This window comes from Corylus avellana, chromosome ca1 (assembly GCF_901000735.1).
Source record: "Corylus avellana chromosome ca1, CavTom2PMs-1.0".
Taxonomy (NCBI): Eukaryota; Viridiplantae; Streptophyta; class Magnoliopsida; order Fagales; family Betulaceae; genus Corylus; species Corylus avellana.
In genome coordinates, this window is record NC_081541.1 from 11,158,686 (window position 1) to 11,180,732 (window position 22,047).

The 22,047-nt window shown below is 36.5% G+C and overlaps 3 protein-coding genes across 5 annotated transcripts; 2 read left to right on the plus strand and 1 right to left on the minus strand.

Moving 5' to 3' along the window:
* Window positions 1-1,632: 1,632 nt before the first annotated feature.
* LOC132167534 (uncharacterized) lies at window positions 1,633-2,897 on the minus strand. Its single transcript, XM_059578540.1, has 3 exons — window positions 2,656-2,897; window positions 2,436-2,481; window positions 1,633-2,150 (listed from the first exon to the last, which is right to left on the minus strand). Exons 1-3 carry the CDS (start codon window positions 2,815-2,817, stop codon window positions 2,092-2,094), a joined length of 267 nt encoding a protein of 88 aa, XP_059434523.1. The 5' UTR covers window positions 2,818-2,897; the 3' UTR covers window positions 1,633-2,091.
* A 1,375-nt stretch (window positions 2,898-4,272) lies between these two features.
* On the plus strand, window positions 4,273-8,903 carry LOC132167090 (putative E3 ubiquitin-protein ligase RF298). 2 transcript variants are annotated; one of them, XM_059577985.1, is made up of 3 exons: window positions 4,273-4,394; window positions 4,976-7,144; window positions 8,235-8,903. In XM_059577985.1, the coding sequence occupies exons 2-3, from the start codon at window positions 4,982-4,984 to the stop codon at window positions 8,772-8,774; spliced, it is 2,703 nt and encodes a 900-aa protein (XP_059433968.1). In that variant the 5' UTR covers window positions 4,273-4,394; window positions 4,976-4,981; the 3' UTR covers window positions 8,775-8,903. The 2 variants fall into 2 exon arrangements, with proteins under 2 accessions (XP_059433968.1, XP_059433969.1); XM_059577986.1 differs by having other exon boundaries at window positions 4,979-7,144.
* A 1,919-nt stretch (window positions 8,904-10,822) lies between these two features.
* Window positions 10,823-22,002, plus strand: LOC132179330 (pyruvate, phosphate dikinase, chloroplastic). Of its 2 annotated transcripts, XM_059592038.1 has the most exons (21): window positions 10,823-10,919; window positions 11,031-11,358; window positions 13,336-13,392; window positions 14,109-14,342; window positions 14,480-14,617; window positions 14,888-15,050; window positions 15,219-15,454; window positions 15,579-15,707; window positions 15,933-16,112; window positions 16,443-16,580; window positions 17,058-17,222; window positions 17,350-17,511; window positions 17,608-17,697; window positions 18,118-18,256; window positions 18,464-18,641; window positions 19,850-19,979; window positions 20,321-20,449; window positions 20,619-20,756; window positions 20,898-20,975; window positions 21,457-21,548; window positions 21,640-22,002. In XM_059592038.1, the coding sequence occupies exons 2-21, from the start codon at window positions 11,092-11,094 to the stop codon at window positions 21,680-21,682; spliced, it is 2,886 nt and encodes a 961-aa protein (XP_059448021.1). In that variant the 5' UTR covers window positions 10,823-10,919; window positions 11,031-11,091; the 3' UTR covers window positions 21,683-22,002. The 2 variants fall into 2 exon arrangements, with proteins under 2 accessions (XP_059448021.1, XP_059448028.1); XM_059592045.1 differs by lacking the exons at window positions 10,823-10,919; window positions 11,031-11,358 and adding an exon at window positions 12,592-12,817.
* Window positions 22,003-22,047: the final 45 nt, after the last annotated feature.

Sequence of the window (22,047 nt, forward strand, 5' to 3'; positions counted from 1 at the left end):
CCACATGGTGGCAGGGTGATGAACGATGACTTAAGTGTGACATTTATGTGAACAAAACCTTTTGTTTGTCTTATCACATGGCTTTGTTAATAGTTTTAATAAAGGGCCTGCACCTTGAAATTCTTCTCAATCTCTTTGTGGAACGGCAATTTTCCTTTCATTCATGTCCAAGCTTTTACACAGAAATCGTGGCAATATGTTTGCCTTCATCTCTCCAGGCCTTTCAACCATCTTTGTGAAAGAAAAGAAATGTCCACGAAACAGAAAAAGAACAGCAGGAATTAAAGAAAACGAATAGCTGAATGGGAACAAACAAGTCCTCGCAAGATCACCCAAAAAATAAATCGGTCAAAACTCAGTTTACCCGTGTTGAAGGAGGAGACGTTGATCATTTTCAAGTAAAGAGAATAACGTTGGCACACAAGATAACTTTCCCAGTTCTCAATTTGGTCTGCTTCATTCAAGCAATGGTTGCTTTGTTGGCCTGGAGTTGAAAGAAGTGATCCCATAATTAAGGGTTTGTTTGGGATTGCGTTTGAGAGGCCTAAAAGTGCTTTAACACTCAAAAAGTTCGTTTGAGAAAAAAAGTATTCGTTTAGTAAAAACAATTAAAAATGCTTTTAAAGGTTTAAAAAGTTTAAAAATGGTCAAAACACACTTTTAACAAAAGCTTAAAAATGAAGTTTTTACCCAAAAGCTCTTTTTGACTTAAACGCTCTAATTTTCAAACCCAATCCCAAATAGGCTCTAAGCAACCCAATTTTGAGCGATTGACTCTTTGGTTTTAAGAATGAGTGATTGCTATTCTCCAATCCTTATTGCCCAAATTTATAATGGACACTTGGAGCTTGTTTAGGATAGCATTTGAAAAATAGAGTTTTTAAGTCAAAAAACATTTTTTTGACAAAAGCTTAAAAATCCAAATGTGCGTTTTGACAATTTTTAGGTTTTTTATGCCTTTAAAAGCGTTTTCAATTTTTTTTTCCAAATGAATACCTTTTTTTTATTATTATTTTTTTTAAACGGACTTTTTTAGTGTTGAACGCATTTTTAGACTCCTCAAACACACTCCCAAATAGACCCTTAATGTGTTTCACTTATTGAACATCGTTCTTTGATCAGTTCGCTACTTTGGATGCTGAAGGCGTCCATTTGGCATCCTTGGAGCGATGTCGTAGTTTCTATGAGATGGGGTTGGTCCAGCATTTGCCGCATTTCGCTCTAAGAGTTGAAGGGAGATAATACATCTACATGACTACTAACCTTCTACACAATGACTACATGGCACATCGGTAGTGACAACCTGAAGGCTGAAATATACACCATGGAAGTTGTCTTCCTTTGTGTCAGTTGAATTTTGCAGCAACATATTCTCCTTAATGATACATACACTCAAAACCTACCATTCCTTTTGAGGACCTCCTTTCTCTATTTTTATGCATCAACTAGCTTTATTGTCTTCTTCCTTATCATATTAGATTCAACTACACAGCATAACCACTCTGAAGTAAACTAAAATCAGAATCCTAATCCTCAAGATCCCTGTTGCATATGTATCTAACCGAAAGCAATCCCTCAGCCATAAACATCATAATGCAAAACAATCAAGTCCTACAAAGCCCATTCATGAAATTTTTAATCCTTACCAATTGCAATAGAAATTAGGATTCCTGTCATGAAAAAGTTAAAAAGCAAAACTGGTGAACTTCTTTTATTCCCACAAGCTCTATTTTCTCAGATCTCATTGAAATGATCAAGTGCCAACTGGTATACTTTCACAACAAATAAAAGCAAAAATAATTAACCATGAATACTCAAGTATGTCAAGTTGAATCCCACAAGCTCTATTTCATTGCTCCTTTAAATTTCCTTTAGAAATGAATTACAATCTAGCAAATTGTCGGTAATTCTGAGAAAACAAAGTGGTTAGAGCAATCTATCACCAGATGATATTATTGAAGAATCATCAACAAAAAATTTTAACTCATAGAACATAGGAGATGCTCCTGTTCAATCAACTACAGAAACCAAAACTTCATACATATGGTCAGGATAGTAATCTGCAGAGTTTAGCCCCTTCTAAGCAAAACCCTAATTTCCCTTTGTCACTTTCTTCCTTCTTTCATTGCATGCCTTCAAAGCTTGAACTTCTGCCAAATATTTCAGCAACATAGAATTACAAAAGAAATTCAAGTATTGATCATATTCAAAAGGTACTCTTCATTAAAATTCATGGATATACAGCAAAGAGATCCAACAAAATGCCCAGATTTTCATATGGGAATTCACGACAATATTCACCCAAAAGACTAAAAATTTCAACATTAAATTTTCGTTCTTTTTCAACAATAAAATTTAAGAAAAAAATGCCACCGAACACAAAAAACCAAACCAAATAAAATTTTAGAGAATGAGATAGAGACTAAAGTGCATACCCATCTGGCAAGATTTCCAATTCCTGTCAGTTTTAACAAGACAGTCCTGCAAATTATATGATCAAATGGGTTATTCGAATCAGTAATATTGCTATATATATCTTTTTTTTTTATGGGGTTGGCATATGATCAAATGGGTTATTCGAATCAGCCATATTGCTAAAATATATATATATATTTTTTTAAAAAAATTTTTTTTATGGGGTTGGCATTGGATTACCTGCAAGGACAAGTAGAGAGAGGAACACTCATTGAGCTGCTTCACGTTCTCATCGTCTTCGTCCGCGTCGCTCTGATGAAGAGCTGGCTGCTGCTGTGCTTGTGGTTCAACCAGAGACTGCTTTCGCTCGCTTGGATTCGGTCGCCGTGGCTGCTCCTCCATTTTCCGGCTTCCGCTAGTTTTCGCACTTGCCTTCGCCTTTTCTTTCAAGACCTCCTACAATTCTGAAATGATTTTTTTTTTTTTTTTTTTAATTTTCGAAACCAAAATACATTTTCCCCAAAATTATTTAATAATTAAAAACATAAAATACTTTTTAAAATCAAAACATCACTTTTATAACATATTAAAACATTTTTTTGGGACAAAAAAAGTACTTTTCAAAATCATTATAAAACATGTCAATTTTTTTTCTGACATGCTTGTTTGGTGTTTGTATTGAGTTAATAATCAATTTATTATTCAATTATTAATTAGAAAAAAAAAAATTACCTATTTTTTGAAAAAAAAACAAAAATCAACAAAGAGAGAACGTTGCTTGTATCCATTGCAACATAACTATTAACATTAGTGTTCTACCCAACATATATGTTATTTTATTAGGTAGGCTAATTAGGGTAGGTGTAAATAATTTGGTTTAAAAAAAGGAAAAAAAAAAAAAATTAATGATTTATTTAGCATCATTCAACCGTGACATAATAGGTATTATATATATATATATATATATATATATATATATATATATATATATTCAATTCCCATATGTTTGTTGCGATTCTATTGATGTCTTCTAAATCTATAATTTTATTATTTTAATAAACTATTTTTATCAAAATAATAATAGAGATTTAAACCATACAAGTGTAAAGACATTTTTTATTTTATGTTTTATAGACTTTTATTTAGAATGATCCAACGACAATATGAAGGATCTTATGGACGTTAAATAATAATAAAAAAAATTACAGTCAGTTTGATAATGATCGAATGACATTGTTTATTATGTCTGAATGATGATATCAACATAATTTTAGTATTTAAATATTTCTCTTAGTATTTAGAGTTAAAAGACAACATGTTAATTATAAACAAATTCAACTTGGACCTTTGATTATTATTGTGTTGAATAGTTGTTTAACCAAACAATTGGTTGAAGATTTGCTATAAGAGTATGGAATGTTTGTTAATGCGTTCTTGATAGCGCCTTTCGTTTTTTTATGTGAAAAAATGTTTTGATGTGGTATAAAGGCAAAAATTCATGTTTGTAAAATTATTACGTGTTTTGAATTGTTTAACGATGGATTTATCTTAAAAAAAATAAAAATAAAATAAATATGACATGATATATACCATAAATGACTTTTTGAAAAAGAAAACCATCTCATTTTCATTTCTTTTTTGAAATTAAAAAAAAAAAAAACAGCATTAATCATCACAAACGAAAAAAAAGAAAGAAAAAAAAAGAAAAAGAAAAGTGAGTAGGTGACTCATTTTTACTAACTATAGTTAGTTAGGGGGGAAGCATATTTGACCAACTATGGTTAGTTGGTCTGGTTAATACAAAAGGTTGAAAATAAAAACACCCATTAACCCAAAAATACAAGCGAGACACTTTCAATTCTCTAAGCATAAAATAAAAAGGAAAATAAAGGAAAAAAGAGCTATAATTCTTCTGTCTGATAATCCGATGTTCTGAGATTGTTGGTAACTTTGATTTCCCGAACATTAGTTCCAATCTGGTACGTCTCGATCGTCGCTGTTCTGATTATAAATCTCAAATTCTGGAACTTCTGTTGGGGATCTTTTAATAATTCCGTCACTGGCTATATGAATTCTTGGAACTTTAATTGATGCTTTATTGATCTATGGGCTGGTTTCGAATTTAGATTTGTATTGGAATTTATGTAGATTCTGTGAATTTGAATCTTTTGTCAACTGGGTATGTTGTGAACGCATTGATTGATTGAATTTTCGTTTATCGGTAGTAAATTTGGAAGACTGTTTTGGTTCTCTTTCGGCTACGGAAACTTGATTATCGTTTTGTTGATACTGGAATTTGTAGGTATGTTTTCTAGTCCTTGTTGCATGCAATGGCTAACAATCTGTTTTAGTCGTCTCATTTGTATTTGTTACAAGTTGCTGATCTTAGAAGCTGGGATAATGAATCTCTGTTATCAATGTTGATTTTAATATTATTTTTGTTTCCAATAGGTTTGATAGTATTGGTTAATCGGTAATTTAGTGTTGCATTGTGGATTGATAGATTGAAAGATAGATGATAGATAGACTTGATGAATGTATTAGATATTGTTTTGTGCAGCAGAAAATGGCATCAATGGTTGCTAAGCCTTGCAGTAGTAGTAGCTGTCAATTATCCCCTTCAGTTTCTGTTCAAGAAAAGGGTAGTAGGAATAAGAGGAAATTTCGGGCTGATCCGCCTGTAGGTGACCAAAGTAAGATTATCTTGTCGACTCAAATTGAATGCCCAAGTTATGAATTTTCAGCGGAGAAATTTGAAATCACCCCAGGTCATGGACAACCTAGTGCCTGTGACCTATGCAGTGTTAACCAGGATCACACTGATGGGTTGAAACTTGGTCTTGGATTGTCTAGTGCTATAGACTCATCTGAGGTTGGGCCTAGCCGGCCTAGAGAAGAATTAGAGGCAGACGAATTCCGAGATGCTGATTGGAGTGATCTTACAGAAGCTCAGCTTGAAGAGCTTGTGTTAAGCAATTTGGATGCCATTTTCAAAAGTGCAATTAAAAAAATTGTTGTTTGTGGTTACACTGAAGAAGTTGCTACCAAGGCTATCTTAAGGTCTGGCCTTTGTTATGGGTGTAAAGACACAGTGTCAAACATAGTGGATAATGCTTTAGCATTTCTTAGAAGTGGCCAAGAGATTGATCCTTCAAGGGAGCACTATTTTGAGGATTTAAAGCAGCTGGAGAAGTATGTACTGGCAGAATTGGTTTGTGTTCTTCGAGAAGTTAGGCCTTTCTTCAGCACTGGGGATGCAATGTGGTGCTTGTTAATTTGTGATATGAATGTGTCACATGCTTGTGCAATGGAAGGAGACCCCTTGAGCAGTTTTGTGTGTGATGGGGCTGCAAGTGGGAGTTCCTACCTTTCCACCCAACCCCAGTTAAAGACAGAAACCAAAAGTTTGGAATTGAATCTTCCAAATCCTTCTAAATCATTTATTTGTTCTCATAGTACTCAGTCTGAGGCTTCCACTGTGGCAGGGGCTTCCAACACTACGAAACCAAAGAGTTCCCTTGTTCTCAACGGACTAGTATCAGAGAAAGAGGGCACAAATACATCAGATACCATTGATAAATCCATAAATGTTGCAGGAACCTGTCAATCTCCTGCAGTGGAAGAAAAGTTAGGGGGAAGTAGAAAGGTACATTCTGGTAGTACCAAAAGAGAATACATGCTCCGACAGAAGTCACTTCATGTGGAGAAACATTACCGGACATATGGATCTAAAGGATCTTCGAGAGGAGGGAAGCTGAGTGGTTTTAGTAGTTTAATCTTGGATAAAAAATTAAAATCTGTGTCTGACTCTACCGCTGTCAATCTAAAAAATGCCGCCTTAAAATTAAGTAAGCCAATGGGAGTTGATGTGCCCCAAGACAATGGGAACCATAGTCTTTCAACGAACTCTGGACCCTCTTCTTCTTCTTCTTCTGCAGCTTCTAACCTGGAAAGTGTTAATACCACTTCTACATTGTCAAAGACCAGTACCTCAACCACATTACACGCAGTTAGTCCTCCACCTGCATTGCCTGCAGTTAATACATCACCTCCATTATCAGCTGCCGATACTGAGCTTTCTCTTTCACTTCCTACAAAGAGCAACTCTGCTTTGGTGCCCGGCAGCTTCAATGTTGAGCCACCTAATTGTAGTTATGCTGGGATACCATATGATAAATCTCTCGGGCAGTGGGTTCCCCAGGACAAGAAGGATGACATGATTTTGAAACTGGTTCCAAGGGTTCGGGAACTGCAAAATCAGCTCCAGGAGTGGACAGAATGGGCAAATCAGAAAGTTATGCAGGCTGCTCGTAGGCTGGGTAAGGACAAGGCTGAACTTAAGACACTGAGGCAAGAGAAAGAAGAAGTTGAACGGCTCAAGAAAGAGAAGCAGACTCTGGAGGAAAACACTATGAAGAAGCTATCTGAGATGGAGAATGCTTTGGGCAAGGCTAGTGGGCAGGTTGAGCGAGCCAATTCTGCTGTCAAAAAGCTTCAGTTGGAGAATGCTGGACTGAGGAAAGAGATGGAAGCTGCTAAATTACGTGCGGCTGAGTCAGCTGCAAGCTGTCAGGAGGTATCAAAGAGGGAGAAGAAGACACTCATGAAATTTCAGTCATGGGAGAAGCAAAAATCCTTCTTCCAAGAAGAACTCATGACAGAAATACGCAAAGTAACACAACTGCTCCAGGAATTGGAGCAAGCCAAAGATCTCGAGGAGCAATTTGAGGTATGTTTTAAAAGTTTTTCCAATTTCCAACCCAAACCCCCCCCCCCCCCCCAAACACGCACAAAACACCAAAATGAAATAATAATAATAATTTGATAAATGATACCCCACTTGGTATATTGTAATAATGGCTTCTTGTTGCCTTTAGTTGCATAGAGTGGAGGCAACCAATATGTGAATGTGAACAGTGAGAGGTTTCTCATTGCCAACATTTTAAAAGATGCAACAGATAATGCACATCCAACCAGGGCATCCAATTAGGTTGCTACCTGCCATAGGAGCTTAACAAGTTTGACTTTAAATTCTTTGCCATACCATCTCTACAAGCCATGTCCTATGTGCAGTTAATGTGCAATTCGCAGTTCCATTGAGTGCAATGGACACCACTGGCCCACTGCTTTGGGAAGACAGATTACATTAGGTTCACGTATAGGTGCATGTGATGATAAAAAAGGGGAATAGATGCAAAGAGGTATACATATAGTAGGATTATTCTTATTAAGGCCTGCCTTAGGTATCCTTTAAGGCAAATGAGGTTTAGGTTATTCCATTTCCTGATCAAGGATTGGATTGACTAGCATTATTCTTTATATTATGAGTGGGTGTATTTCTTATTATTTATTACTTTGGATGAAAAATCTTGTGAAATATTTTTGAAGTTTATTATCTCTTTATTTGTCATCTTGGTAGGTGGATTTACCTTCAGCACATCTGATTCACTTTTCTTTTAGGGCTTTTCTTTACCTTAAGTAGGCACATGTTTATGGGCCTGTGCACAGGCACACATGCGCCATTTTTATGCGTTTTGAAACTCCTGAGATTTTGTTCATTTCATTTTCTTTAGTATTATTAGAAACATTTCCCTTTTTCAAAACACATATCAGAAGTGTGAAAGCATGATATTGGTAGTATGGTATGAGCCGTCAAACAAAAGGGCATGTTCATGTGGGGTTTTAGAGACTACTTATATTAAAGCTTTGAAAGTATACTGCTTTCTTGTTCCCCAAAGGTGCCATCCCTAGTTTTTCTTGGTGCTTGTGATTATGGTTTACCACTGGGTCCTTTCTCATCAAAAAGAAATATATCACAGGCTAGAGTCAACCAGGAGGAGAAAGCAAAGGAAGAACTACTTATGCAAGCCAATTCCATAAGAAAAGAAAGAGAACAAATTGAAACTTCAGCAAAATCGAAGGAAAATATGATTAAATCCAAAGCGGAAAAAAATCTGCAGAAATACAAAGATGACATTCAGAAGCTTGAAAAAGAAATTTCCCAATTGAGACTGAAAAGTGATTCTTCAAAAATTGCTGCACTCAGAAGGGGCATTGATGGAAGTTATGCCAACAGACTTATGGACATCAGAAATGGCCCAGATCACAAGGAGTCCCGGACTCCTTATATCTCAAAAGTAGTGAGAGATTTTCAGGACTACTCTGGGACAGGTGTGAAACGGGAACGGGAGTGTGTGATGTGCCTTTCAGAGGAGATGTCTGTTGTTTTTCTCCCATGTGCTCATCAGGTGGTGTGTACAACATGCAATGAGCTCCATGAGAAACAGGGGATGAAAGATTGCCCTTCTTGTAGGAGCACCATACAGCGGCGAATTCCTGTTCGTTATGCTCGTTCGTAATTGTTTTCAGAATTGAGTCGAGTGTTCTGAATAATGATTTTGGGACTCCTTTGAAATGAATCGAATGACCCATTTTTAATAGTTGAGATAATCAAGTTGCCTTACTTTGCAAATGGCAGGGTTTATGCTTGTGTTCAGCCTCCCCCTCCCCCTCTTCCATTATTTGATCATTTTTTTTCTTAATTTGGCCCCCTATAAGTAGAGCAGTTGGTAAGAGCCGATGGCCCGATGTCATGCCTCCTTTGAGTGAAGGCCTCAGCATTGTGCCACTAAAAATCTGGCTGGAAATGTTGTTTTGGCCTTAAATTGTAAGGGATTATGCAATTGTTGATTAAAGTGCCTCAAGCTGGATCCAAAATCATAGGGTCAGGCTTAACTTTAAGACATGTCAATTTCCATATTATTATGGCTCAAGGTTCAGCCAAAAACCTTTTTCAAAAGAAGCTTTTCCGTCGAAACAAACAGAATCTAAGCGAGTGATGAGACGTAGTCAAGATTATTGTGACTGCAGTGTATGTGTAATTTGGGATAAGGAAGGAGAGAGCAGGATTGCATATGCCTCTTTTGTGTCCATGAGTGAACCACGTGGCACCATTTCTTTGGATTCAAACTATATTCTCAGCAAAGAGTGACGGGCCCTCCATGTAACGCTTTTGGGTTCATCGGAAGCCTCGACCACATAAGAATGGGCCACTTTATTTGTTACTTTCCCTAATAGTAATATCATTATACATATGAATCTAAAATCCCCCGAAATTTCCTCCTATCAATGTCAAAGGCTCTAGAATCATATTCTACTCCTAACGTTTCCTTCTCGTTGGAATCATTTCTACAAGTATATCTCTATTTTTTTATTTATTTATCTATTTATTATTATTTTATTATTTTATTATTTATTCTTATAATATTAGTCTGATATTTTTTTAAAGGTTAATTTAAGAAGAAGAATAAGACAAAGGTCATAATAAGTTAGGGGCATTTCCAGCTAGAGTAGTCAAAATAACTACTAAAAAAAGCATAAATTTTTACTTTAATTACTCGCTTTTCTATACGCAGTCCAACAAATTCTCTATTACATTCTCTATTATTACTTTAAACAGTAAATATGCTCTTTTGCCTATTAATAGTCGTCGTGATTTGCACTTTTATGAAATGGTTACTTCGATTTTAAAAATTATTACAATAGGTACTTGCAATTTTTCCTTTGTCTTTTTAAGTCCCCTTCTGTCTATATCCTGTCCAAAAATTTAACGGCGTACCATGTAAAAGCCTTTTAGCAACCTATGTGTCCCTCATGCCACGTCATTGATCAATTCTTGCCACATTGGTATCATGTCATTGATCAATTCATGTCACCATGGAAGACATGGTGGCGCTTAAAAGTTTTGATGTAGCGGACCATTACAATTTTTTGAAAGACTATAGTTATGGTAGTTTTAAAACTGAGAGAGCCATTCGATAAGAGAAATGTCACGGTTCTTTCAGTATTCTTTTAATTTTACATGAATATTGTTTTTTTTTTCTGTAAAAAAATGAGACACTAGTAGAGTAAGTTTTTTCCGCTTATTTTAGAAAACAATATTCACGAACACCGGAATGAATCCTAACATTTATCAAATGATAAAAGGTGCAAATCAAAGAACCAAATTTGTATTTAACCTCTCTATCCTCTCATAGTATCATAAAATTTGTAGTAGTGGGAAGAGCTAGAGCCTAGCGATCAATCGTCTTTGAATTCTTGATATTAACATCGAAGCTGCATGAGACTCGATACTTCCTCAGTGGTTGTTAAATTGCGTGCCAAGATGAGCCTATCGGCAAGAAGAATTGACCCAATCAACTTGAAAGTACACAAAACCCCCCCAATGACGCCACGTGTCGTCGTCTTTTTCACTCACCCATGCACTTCTTTCCAAGGTGAAGGCCATGGCAGATATTCAATCAACTGAAGGGCAGAGTGGGAACTTGCACATAATTCCAAGGATGGCATCAAACTAGCTATAACCGTAATTTCGTCCACTCACGTCGCCTCTCACGCCTCTGCTGTGAGATTTATTATAAAAAAAAAAAAGAAAAAAACTACTAACTGCCATTTTTTGAATGAACATCTCTGTTTGCTAGAGTTCTCTCTGCAACTTCAGGAAGGTAAACATATATATATGATTGCTATTTCAACAATTTCACGATCAAATTAATAAGCTTGAGCCTGTTTCTTTCTAAATCATGAATTAAATTATACTTTGATTTAATCAACAGAGAGTAGTGATTGATCATAAGCAGAGCAAAGGTGTGATCAAGATCAACAGTGAAAGAAGCTATGCTGGTGAGGACTACACCAGACGCTTGCAGCGAAAGAGTGTTGAAGAAGGGGAAGCATGTGGATCGCAATATTCATCTTCTCAAAGAAAACCTCCGCATCAGCCAAGCCGTGAACACGCGCTGCCGCAGCTCACAGTTTGCCGTCGTGAATGGGATAAAGAGCGCAAAGCCCAAGAGATTTGAGCCGCTACTCCGCGGCCTGCCCCGAGCGCAAGCCATCCTCACGCCATTGTCGCAGTCGGACCCTACGCCAACTACCAAAAAGGTACGGGCTAATTTTGTTGCACATATATGCCACATGGTGTAGGCCCTCGGTTCACCGGTGGTTGCCTCCATGGGACCGTGGTGGTTGAAGGTTCAGGCTGGCCTAGCCTCAAAAGTCCACTTGTTTAACCCGCAGCTCGGCCAGCCCAATGCAGTCTTTTACATGATTTTTTTTTTTTTTTTTGAATAAGAAGAAAGTTGAGATGGACTTGGGGTTGTCATTGAGGCCCAAAAAAATGAGTTTTGAGCTCTTGAGCCCAAAATTTTAAATAGAAAAATTAGGCAAAAATCTAATAAAAATCTAATAAAAATTTCACATTTACACTCAGTTTATAGCATCTCTAGCATATGCTTTAAAGTGCTAATATTATCTATATTTAACTAAGAGAAATGCTAAAATCTAATAAAAATTTCACATTTTGCTCATAAAAGTTCACATGGTAAGATATTACATTAATTATTATTATTATTTTTTTTTTAAAAAAGATAAAACAAAAAGAAAATAATATGACATCTTGTCACATGGACTTTTATAAATAAAATATAGAGTTTTTATTAGATTATAGTATATCTCTTTAACGAATTTGAGTTATTTTGACTATATAGAGTATATGCATTAAAGAAAATGTTTACTACAGTGAATTTTCACTTGTAAAAGTTGACCGTAGCACATTGAGCGAATATAATATTAAAGGCAATGATTTACTTTTTGTTTTTTTATTAGTTTCTCTCTCCCTTTAGCACATTGAAATAATTAAAGAAAGTAGAGAATGATTAAGATAATCTGTTACTACCGGAAATGCTCTAAAGATTGTATCAATATCCTTTCAAATTATCAAAAATTTGCAACTGTAACCATAAACAGGTGCACCATTCTTCAACAAAGATGCTTTTATTATTAGTAACTTTATAATACAACAATAGGGTTTGATAATATAACTCAATGAAACAAGACAACAAAAAAGAGCTACATATGCTGAGCCTGCACACTCTCAAAGAACCCTCACGAGGACACTTGGATTATTCGAACACTCACAACTACGTACACCTCACTTACGTGACTGCTCAAGAGGAGGCCACGTGCAGCTAGCTTGTATGATCTTCAGCATGCAGATCATACATGGCGGTGACAGAACGTTGGATCTATCCAAGGGAGAACAAAGTGTGGGGTGACGTGTAAATATAGGATAGAGAGACGTGTGGGAGGGAGAAAAAAAAAAGAGATGATTATTGGGGAAGAGGGCCGGGTGGCAAGAAATAGAATGTGGCGGTGGGCAGCTGGAAAGAGAGGGAGAAAGAAAGAAGGAAATGTTGCCTTTTTTAACACTTTTTACCTACTCTTTTAGGGAGGTTAATTGTGATGGGTATTAGGTTGTTGTGGTAAAACGTGTGAGAGTTCTGTTGAAAGATTGAGTTGTTTGTGGAGGTGGGCTTATAGATCGATATCCATGGAGGAACAGGTGGGTTATGAACTTTTGATGACGAAAGAAATGGTTTATGGCTCACCAGCAACTAGCTAGAATCGAACGTTCTTTAGAACCGGCAAATATGCTTTAATAATCCTTGTTTCTTGATGGCTAAACGAGACTAAAATATTTGAAAATTTGATTTTCTCCCCTTGCTTGCCTTCCACTGGAGGAGATATCTACTGTTTATAATAGTTTGAGATTATAAAAGTTTAAATTTGAATGTACATTCATCAAAATTTAGATACAAGTCAGTTTGATTTTGAATTTTATATTGTTGGTATTATCATTATCTCTCTCTTGGTATTATCATTATCTCTCTCTTGGTCTTCATGGTCGAGTTGATTTTTGAGTCACTGGCGTTTCTTTAATTACTTTTTGTACTTTCACAGAGTATCCTCTATCAAATGTGTATGCAGATAGGTTGCTAATTGTCTTAGTACAAGCATTTCTTCGTGTTATATATCTAGTGTTGCATGCATGAAATTTGTCTTTTCATTGGGTTTACACAGCGAGTATTTACTTTTGGCAAAGGAAGGAGTGAAGGCAACAAGGGAATGAAGTCTTTGGTAAGGCTTTATTTATCTTTCTACATGCACATGAATCGCGACCTTTTAATTATGTCTGTAGAATCTGTTTGATCATATAATTGATGGTGTATTTGGACATCTAGAATAAGTTAATAGATCACGGCGCAGGGCTACTGCACTGAAAAAAAAAGGGTAATCCTTAGAGAAAAATAGTTTCACTACTCCTCACTAAGGGTGGCTATGAAGTCTCACCATAAACCAGAGTATTGGAATCTCTCCTCATGAGTGGAATAATTCTTTATTAAAACCTCATGGTATTTGCATTTGGTTACAGCATTTATAAACCTAGAGGCTTAATCAAAATTAATCAGGTGAAATACAGAGGATTTATTTTATGCTCTAAATTAGATTTCATAGGTTAGGTTTAATAGTGTATATGTTGCAACCTTATTCTCATTTAAAATTTTAAATGAGGTGACACCATTGGATGCAACAAAACAAAAACAAAATTTTGATTGTAAAATGGATCATCTCCATTTCACTTGAAATGTGAAATGAAAAGGATTCTATTCCACAACTAATTTTTGAATGACAACTAATACTGAAGACACTACCCAAAGGACTTCTCCTAAGCAGAACAAACATCATATTATTACTGTAGAAATTTATAATAAATTGAAATATGTGAGAGGAGGGAAAGCAAGAGAGAGACAAAAGTTTGAATTTGATGGCTTTGTATGTGTGTCTTATTGAAGTTGGGAGGGAAGGGAGCAAACCTTGCAGAAATGGCGAGCATTGGGTTATCTGTACCACCAGGACTTACCATATCAACGGAAGCATGCCAAGAGTATCAGCAAAATGTAAAGAAGTTGCCTGAAGGTTTATGGGAGGAGATATTGGAAGGCTTGGAGACTGTGGAGAAGGACATGGGAGCTTCTCTTGGTGACCCTTCTAAGCCCCTCCTCCTCTCAGTCCGCTCTGGTGCTGCAGTAAGCCTTTTCCCACATAAGTATAGACTATAGAGTAGCTAGATATTATTTATTTATGTATTATGTACCCTAAACTCATTTGCGTCCATTCCAGCCAAAAAAAAAAAAAAAATGATCTGCCTCCTATTTATATGTAGATTTCCATGCCTGGCATGATGGACACTGTTCTCAACCTTGGACTCAATGATGAGGTAGTTACTGGTTTGGCATCAAAAAGTGGAGAGCGTTTTGCTTATGACTCGTACAGACGTTTTCTAGACATGTTTGGAGATGTTGTAAGTGCTTCTTCTAGATGTTGCTCGTTATGCTAACTTGTGCTCAGTTTGCAGTGCTTCTCAAGTCTCTGCTTAGTTTCCTGTCTTCTACAATTTGTTGGGCAATGCAAAGTCAGTGAAACATTAAAACTACCAAAGTGAAATGTAATGCAAAGTGTTGATAATTGTGTGTGCACTTAAAATATTCATTTTGTATTTAAATGGAGTAAATTGTACAGTCGCCTTTTCTTGTTACTAAAATTATTAAAACATCGTCACCTTTAATTGGAGGTATTGGGAATTCCGCACTCTCTATTTGAGGAGAAGTTAGAAAGGTTGAAGAATGCAAAAGGAGTTAAACTTGACACTGAGCTAACGGCCTTTGATCTCAAAGAGCTGGTGGAACAGTACAAGAATGTTTATCTTGAAACTAAGGGTGAAAATTTCCCATCAGGTACCAAGTTCAACACTGGCTTCTTTACGTTTCCATCTTTTCATAGAAAAATCTTTAAGTTGATAAAAGTGCATAGGGCAATCTGGATAAGACTGTTTATATATTTCCATTCTAGGATGTGCATATCCTACTTTAAACTCATCTCCTTTTGCCTGTATCTATATGCAGATCCGAAACAGCAATTACAGTTGGCTGTTAAAGCTGTTTTTGATTCTTGGGATAGCCCAAGGGCCATTAAGTACCGGGGCATCAATCAGATAACTGGATTAAAGGGCACTGCAGTAAACATTCAATGCATGGTATTCGGAAACATGGGAAACACTTCAGGGACAGGTGTTCTGTTTACTAGGAATCCTAGCACTGGTGAGAAGAAGCTCTATGGGGAGTTTCTGATCAATGCTCAGGTTTTATGTGCTGCTCCCATCTTGAGCTTACTTTAAGCCTCTATCTTCTCTTTTTTATGTAAATAGCAGTAGTTTCATCTTTGTAATGATTTTGTAAGTGTAGCTGAAGAATGGATTTGAATAGGGAGAAGATGTAGTTGCTGGAATTAGGACACCAGAAGACTTGGACACCATGAAAAGTTGCATGCCTGAAGCTTACAAAGAGCTTGTGGAGAACTGTGAAATTTTAGAGCAACATTACAAAGATATGATGGTAAAAGTTTACATCTCCTTGTAAAGATGATTTTTTTTCATCCCTATACTATTCATGACCTTGATTTCTGAGATTATAATGGCCTTTATGTTCTCAAAGTCTGAAATACAAGTCAGTCATGTTTTGCCAACATTTTGCTTGCTGATATTATTTTTTCAAACATTATGACGATCTCTATTGTACTTCAATAACATACTAATACGTGGTCCTCTTTGATAAATACAGGACATCGAATTCACAGTCCAAGAAAATAGGTTATGGATGTTGCAGTGCCGCTCTGGAAAGCGTACTGGTAAAGGTGCAGTAAAGATAGCTGTAGACATGGTTAACGAAGGGCTTGTTGATATGCGCTCTGCAATTAAGATGGTGGAGCCACAGCATCTTGACCAACTTCTTCATCCCCAGGTTTATATATGTCAAGAGTGCTCTGATAGCAAATAGATCTGCCGATAAATTGACTTTTTGAACCTAAGCACAAACAAAATTTGGTATTGGTTAACTGTCTTTGAAGGAGCTTAAAACACCGACTTCGATAGAAAACTATAAGCTATGGCTGTACACAACACTGTTCTGGTAATCATTTCTAGTTTGCTCAATGGTGAAGATCCCCATAGCTTTCTAATTGTTCACTGTGCACATATGTAATGTATGCATTTGTGAATTTCTCTACATAAGAGCACATTGACAGTATAATGTAAAGGTCTTCCTAACTTCATTGAAATATTGTTGGACTAGTTTGAGGCTCCAGCTGCTTACAAAGACAAAGTGGTTGCCAAGGGCTTGCCAGCATCACCAGGAGCTGCAGTGGGGCAGGTTGTATTTGGAGCTGATGAAGCTGAAGCATGGCATGCACAAGGAAAGAGTGCCATCTTGGTATGTTCATATTAATGTCCATTTTCATCATTCTTTTGCTTTCTTGGAACTGTTAGTTTGTTTTGAGCTGAACAGAGAGGAATTCCCCATGTCTTAGATAAATCCAGCCTTTGTGATGACTGATGCATAAGCTTACTGATCGACTAGATGGAAAAATTAATCCAGGAATGATTCAGTTACGGTTCTAATGGAATTGCAGTCCTGTTCACTGAAGCCTTTCATTGTAATATGACTGAAACAAACTCTCTACAACAAAACCTGGATGCTTCGTCAGGATATGACTATTTGTTAGATTATTGAACATTAATGATGTTAGGTTGAACAGATTATGTTCTACAGGAAAGATATCGTTATGTCTTTGGTTGCTCTTTTCACAATTCTGTTAGCATTCACAATACCTTATGTTGTATATGCATTTGAACTTGAGTTTCCCAAATCATTTAGAACTGAAGTTTTACATGATTTGTGTAATTGAAGGTGAGGACAGAGACCAGCCCAGAGGACATTGGTGGTATGCATGCAGCTGTTGGAATCTTGACAGCAAGGGGTGGAATGACATCTCACGCGGCTGTTGTAGCACGTGGATGGGGAAAGTGTTGTGTTTCTGGCTGTTCTGAAATCCGTGTAAATGACAATGAGAAGGTGGACTTTTAAATTTTGTTCTCCTATACGTAATAGCTGTTACAGTACAAGAGGGAATACTTTCAATTTTTTCGGTTAAGTAATATAAGAGGGAATAAACAAAAAGGTTGCTTTATCAACGTTGCAGGTGGTTGTGATTGGAGACAGGGTGATTGAGGAAGGAGCGTGGCTCTCGCTCAATGGGTCAACAGGTGAAGTGATATTGGGGAAACAGCCACTCTCTCCTCCGGCTTTAAGTGGTGACTTGGAGATCTTTATGTCTTGGGCTGATAAAATAAGGCGTCTCAAGGTGCTACACTTCCTGTAACTGTTATTAAGTGCTACTGCTGTATCAGTACTTGTTGAATATTTTATAATCTAATTTAGTGGCACGATGCTGGAATAGGTTATGGCAAATGCTGACACACCTGAAGATGCACAAACGGCAAGAAATAATGGTGCCCAAGGGATTGGCCTCTGCAGGACAGAGCACATGGTAACTATTTTTCTTATACCATGGTCTTCCTCCTCATCGTACATGTAAAAGACACTGTATATCTTTGCCAGATATATAGACTTATTTATCCTTGGGGTGATTGGAAGTGCCATATAAATTGCATGGTTCATTGTTTTCCAGACAGGATACACACATATATATGTAAGTCCTATAGAAATTGTATGGTTCATGTTCATTGTTTTCCACTTATGAGAACTTGTTGAGTTTTTTTTTTGGACACCTAAACAATTTCTCATTTCTATATTTTGGCATTTTTTTCCATGCATATTTCATATGCAATAAGGGAAATGCTCACTGGTATTGACTAAAAACAAAATCTTAGCTTTACTTGGTATGTCACCTTTTATAGAGTAGAGTAAGGTTACAAATTTTCAGTTATCCTGTTTTGGTATGTTTCAGTTCTTTGCTTCAGATGAGAGGCTAAAGGCTGTGAGGAAGATGATAATGGCAGTTACAACAGAACAGAGGAAGGCTGCACTGGATTCGTTATTACCTTATCAAAGATCTGACTTTGAAGGAATTTTCCGTGCAATGGATGGTACTATTCTCTTATGTTGATTTAAATTTTTGAAGGATAAGAAATTTCTAACTTTTGGAACAACAAATTTGTAACCTGCAATCACAAAACCAATGGTGCAACGTACAACTTCATCAGTATTTTGGGCACTCATTCTACATTTGAAAATTTATTGTACATTTTTTTTATTGAGCTTTTACTTGCTCAAGATTAGTTATCAAATTTCAGGCCTTCCAGTAACAATCCGACTATTAGACCCTCCACTTCATGAGTTTCTTCCAGAAGGTGACGTACAAGATATTGTAAGTGAACTAACTGCAGAGACTGGCATGAATGAGGATGAAGTTTTTTCGAGAATTGAGAAGTTAGCAGAAGTAAATCCCATGCTTGGTTTTCGAGGCTGCAGGTTCAGTGGCTTCCTTATGAGCTTTTGATCTAAAATTGCTCAACAAATTTTATTTTTGGATAGCAACTATTATAATTTTTGCTTGTGTTAGTCGTTTGTCATATTATAACCTAAGGTTTTCTGAATAAACAATGGAGATAGATTCTTAGTTAAAAACCAATAGAGACGTTATTTAACAGACATCACATACTTGGTCCCTCTTGCATCATGTTGGGCTCTAAATCTTGTGATGCTAAACTAAGAAAAAGATGAGATAGATTGAACACCAGCTGCATCTCATCTTGACCACGCTTCAAAATAATGATCAATCCACAAGCAACCAACAATAGCCCGATTGTGTGCGCAGATTGCAAATTCAGAACACTATTCCAAACAAGAAATGTGTAACACTAGAAGAGAGGAAGAAGAGAAAAGAGAAGTATTAGTTAGAATTTCTGAAATCATCATTTTATATCAGCTTTTTCATTGTTGAACACAACAGTTACTGACTGTTAAAAAATGACTATTGGAAAGCGGTTATTAATGTCAAAATTCGAACAAAAATATGACTGTTAGAATTGCAGTTGTACAGGTTCCAAAAAAAGCATCAGATTGGCTTGTGGCTCGTGCAATGATGTGTACGTGCAAAGTGTGTGTAAAGCGCCAATGTGACACGCACACGAGCGCAGCCAGTGCTTCGCACTTGGTGACGCCACAAGGAAAAGTTGAAAATTCAAGAAAAGGAGGGAACAGCTTATTTTATTGAAATAATCTAACAAGTTACAATCTAATTTCAAGTGGTAGCAAGGAATTTTTCTAATAATTTTAAGATTTCTTTATAGGGTGGAATTTGTAGCCTATGTAAAGGTTTGTCTTGAACATTATTTCATCATTGAGATTATTAAGTTTACTGTCGAGTTGTTTTTAATAAAAAAGAGAGTTTGTTTACTGTTCTTTTCTTCTTTTATATCGGTTCCATTATGTTACTACCCATCCCTTTTCTGACCATGTAATTAATTGATGATATAGTTAATCAATCAACTATCCTCTTGAGTCCATATTAAACTGTTCCAGAAAAAGGGATGGGTATGGAATAAATCTCAACACTGTAGTTGCTGCTAGCATTTTATATATTCCAATGGTTCATGAACTTCAAGTAAAAGTTACAAGAAATGCACAGAAAACATCTCATTGTTGTTCACAAATGGGTTTTGCTTGTTTCTCAACAGGCTAGGGATATCATATCCGGAACTCACTGAAATGCAGGCACGCGCAATCTTTCAGGCTGCTGTCTCAATGAGCAACCAGGGTGTCAAAGTTCTTCCAGAAATAATGGTTCCCCTTGTTGGAACACCTCAGGCATGATATCTGTCCCTTCCTTAATCTTCTACAATGTTAGGTTCGTTCACTGTGCCTACAGGCCCTACAGTGAGGGAAAGATGCTACTCTATGTACATTGCTTATTCCAAAGTCTATTTTGTCTTTTTATTTCTTTTTCTTTGTAGAATATCTGTATGTCACTTGAAACAAGAAAACTGAGTCTGTGTGATTAAACTTCATGCATTTCTAGATATGCTTCTCTACCAAAAATTGATCTCATAGTCATAACGTCAAAATTGATCCGACTTTTTATATTTTTAAGGGATAAAAACCCGAAAAATTCCATCTTCTGAGAAAAAAAATGACATCTTTCATGGCAGGAACTAGGACATCAAGTGAGTCTAATACGAAGTGTTGCAAAGAAGGTGTTATCTGAGATGGGTTCCTCCTTGAGCTATAAGGTGGGGACAATGATTGAAATCCCTAGAGCTGCTCTGGTTGCAGATGAGGTATGGCAAGTTGAATTGTTCCTTCCATGTTTTATGAATACTCTTTATATTTTGAAGCCATCTTCCCCCTCCCCCCCCTCTCTTCTCTCTCTCTTGGTTGTGTACAACTTTGAATGTAGCATTCATTATTGCTTATTAATGCCCTGCATCCTTTAATCATTGCTTATAGATTGCAAAGGAAGCAGAGTTCTTCTCCTTTGGGACCAATGATCTTACACAGATGACCTTTGGTTACAGTAGAGATGATGTTGGCAAGTTTCTCCCTATTTACCTAGCCCAAGGCATTCTGCAAAATGATCCGTTTGAGGTTATCTTATTTTCATGCTTCCTTGGGGTTCATTAGAAGATAGCTTATACTTATAGAAACAAAAGTTTCCCTATTTAAGGGAATGGAGAAAAATTGTAACTGATTTCCTGACACTCAATAGTCCAATTTTGTTGCTCGCAGGTTCTTGATCAAAGAGGTGTCGGTCAGCTCATCAAGATTGCCACTGAAAGGGGTCGTGCGGCTAGGCCTAGCTTAAAGGTATATGGTAACCTTGTATTATGAGCTGCTTGTGCCGTTGAAGTATGTACAAATGTTCTATGGAGTGCTGATAGGATGTTTGGGTTTATCTGAGAAAGATATTATGTCATGATTGTGGCAAAAATAATGCTCCAATCATGTTTATGCAACCATGCCAAGCAATGCATAGCTTCAATTAGCCGTTTATGACTACTTTGGAGTTGCCAGAGGATTTGACTTCATCCGTTTTAAGATGGTATGTCAACCTGTCAAGGATGATGGGGCTGCATCTTGCAGCATCCATCTTCACTGCAGAAAGATGAAATGTTTCTGTGGTGCCCTATCATCTATCATCTATCATCAATTGAAGCTGATATCAATTCTCAAATCCTTTGAATATCCCATGCAAACTGCTGTGCTAGCAGCTTATTGTCATGGAGAAGCATATAGTTTTGTCTATGGTTTATTTTTCTAGACTTAAAAATATGATGTTGACAAACAGGTTGGAATATGTGGAGAGCATGGTGGGGAACCTTCTTCCGTTGCCTTCTTTGCAGAGGCTGGACTGGACTATGTTTCATGTTCTCCATTCAGGTTGGCTTGACATGGCACTTAATTTGAAATTTTCTATACTGCTTTCACAATACCAAAAAATAAAAAATCCTGATTTGTATTTTATCTACAGGGTTCCAATTGCTAGGCTTGCAGCTGCTCAAGTTGCCGTCTGAGAGGGTAAACTACTTCAACACATGACTTGACTGTGTGCAGTAACTGCAGTGTATATACATATCTCATTTACAGGAACTCACAATAATTACATTGGTGTACAATAAGAAGGCAAAGAAAAAAGGAATGTTATATGAACATTATATAAGTGAAAAAGAGGGGACAAATCCTCCTATGGGAAAGAGAGGATCAGAATAGATGATTCAAAGGAAAAAAAGCTCTGTGAATTAAATAATATCTTCTGTTTAGTATTCTTAAAATAAATATGTAACTGTAAACAACTCGTGATTTGGTACAAGTTAGATGTAGATGGTTTTGCTGCTCTGTAGCATGTACATGTAATATTTGGGTCTCCTGTATATCCACT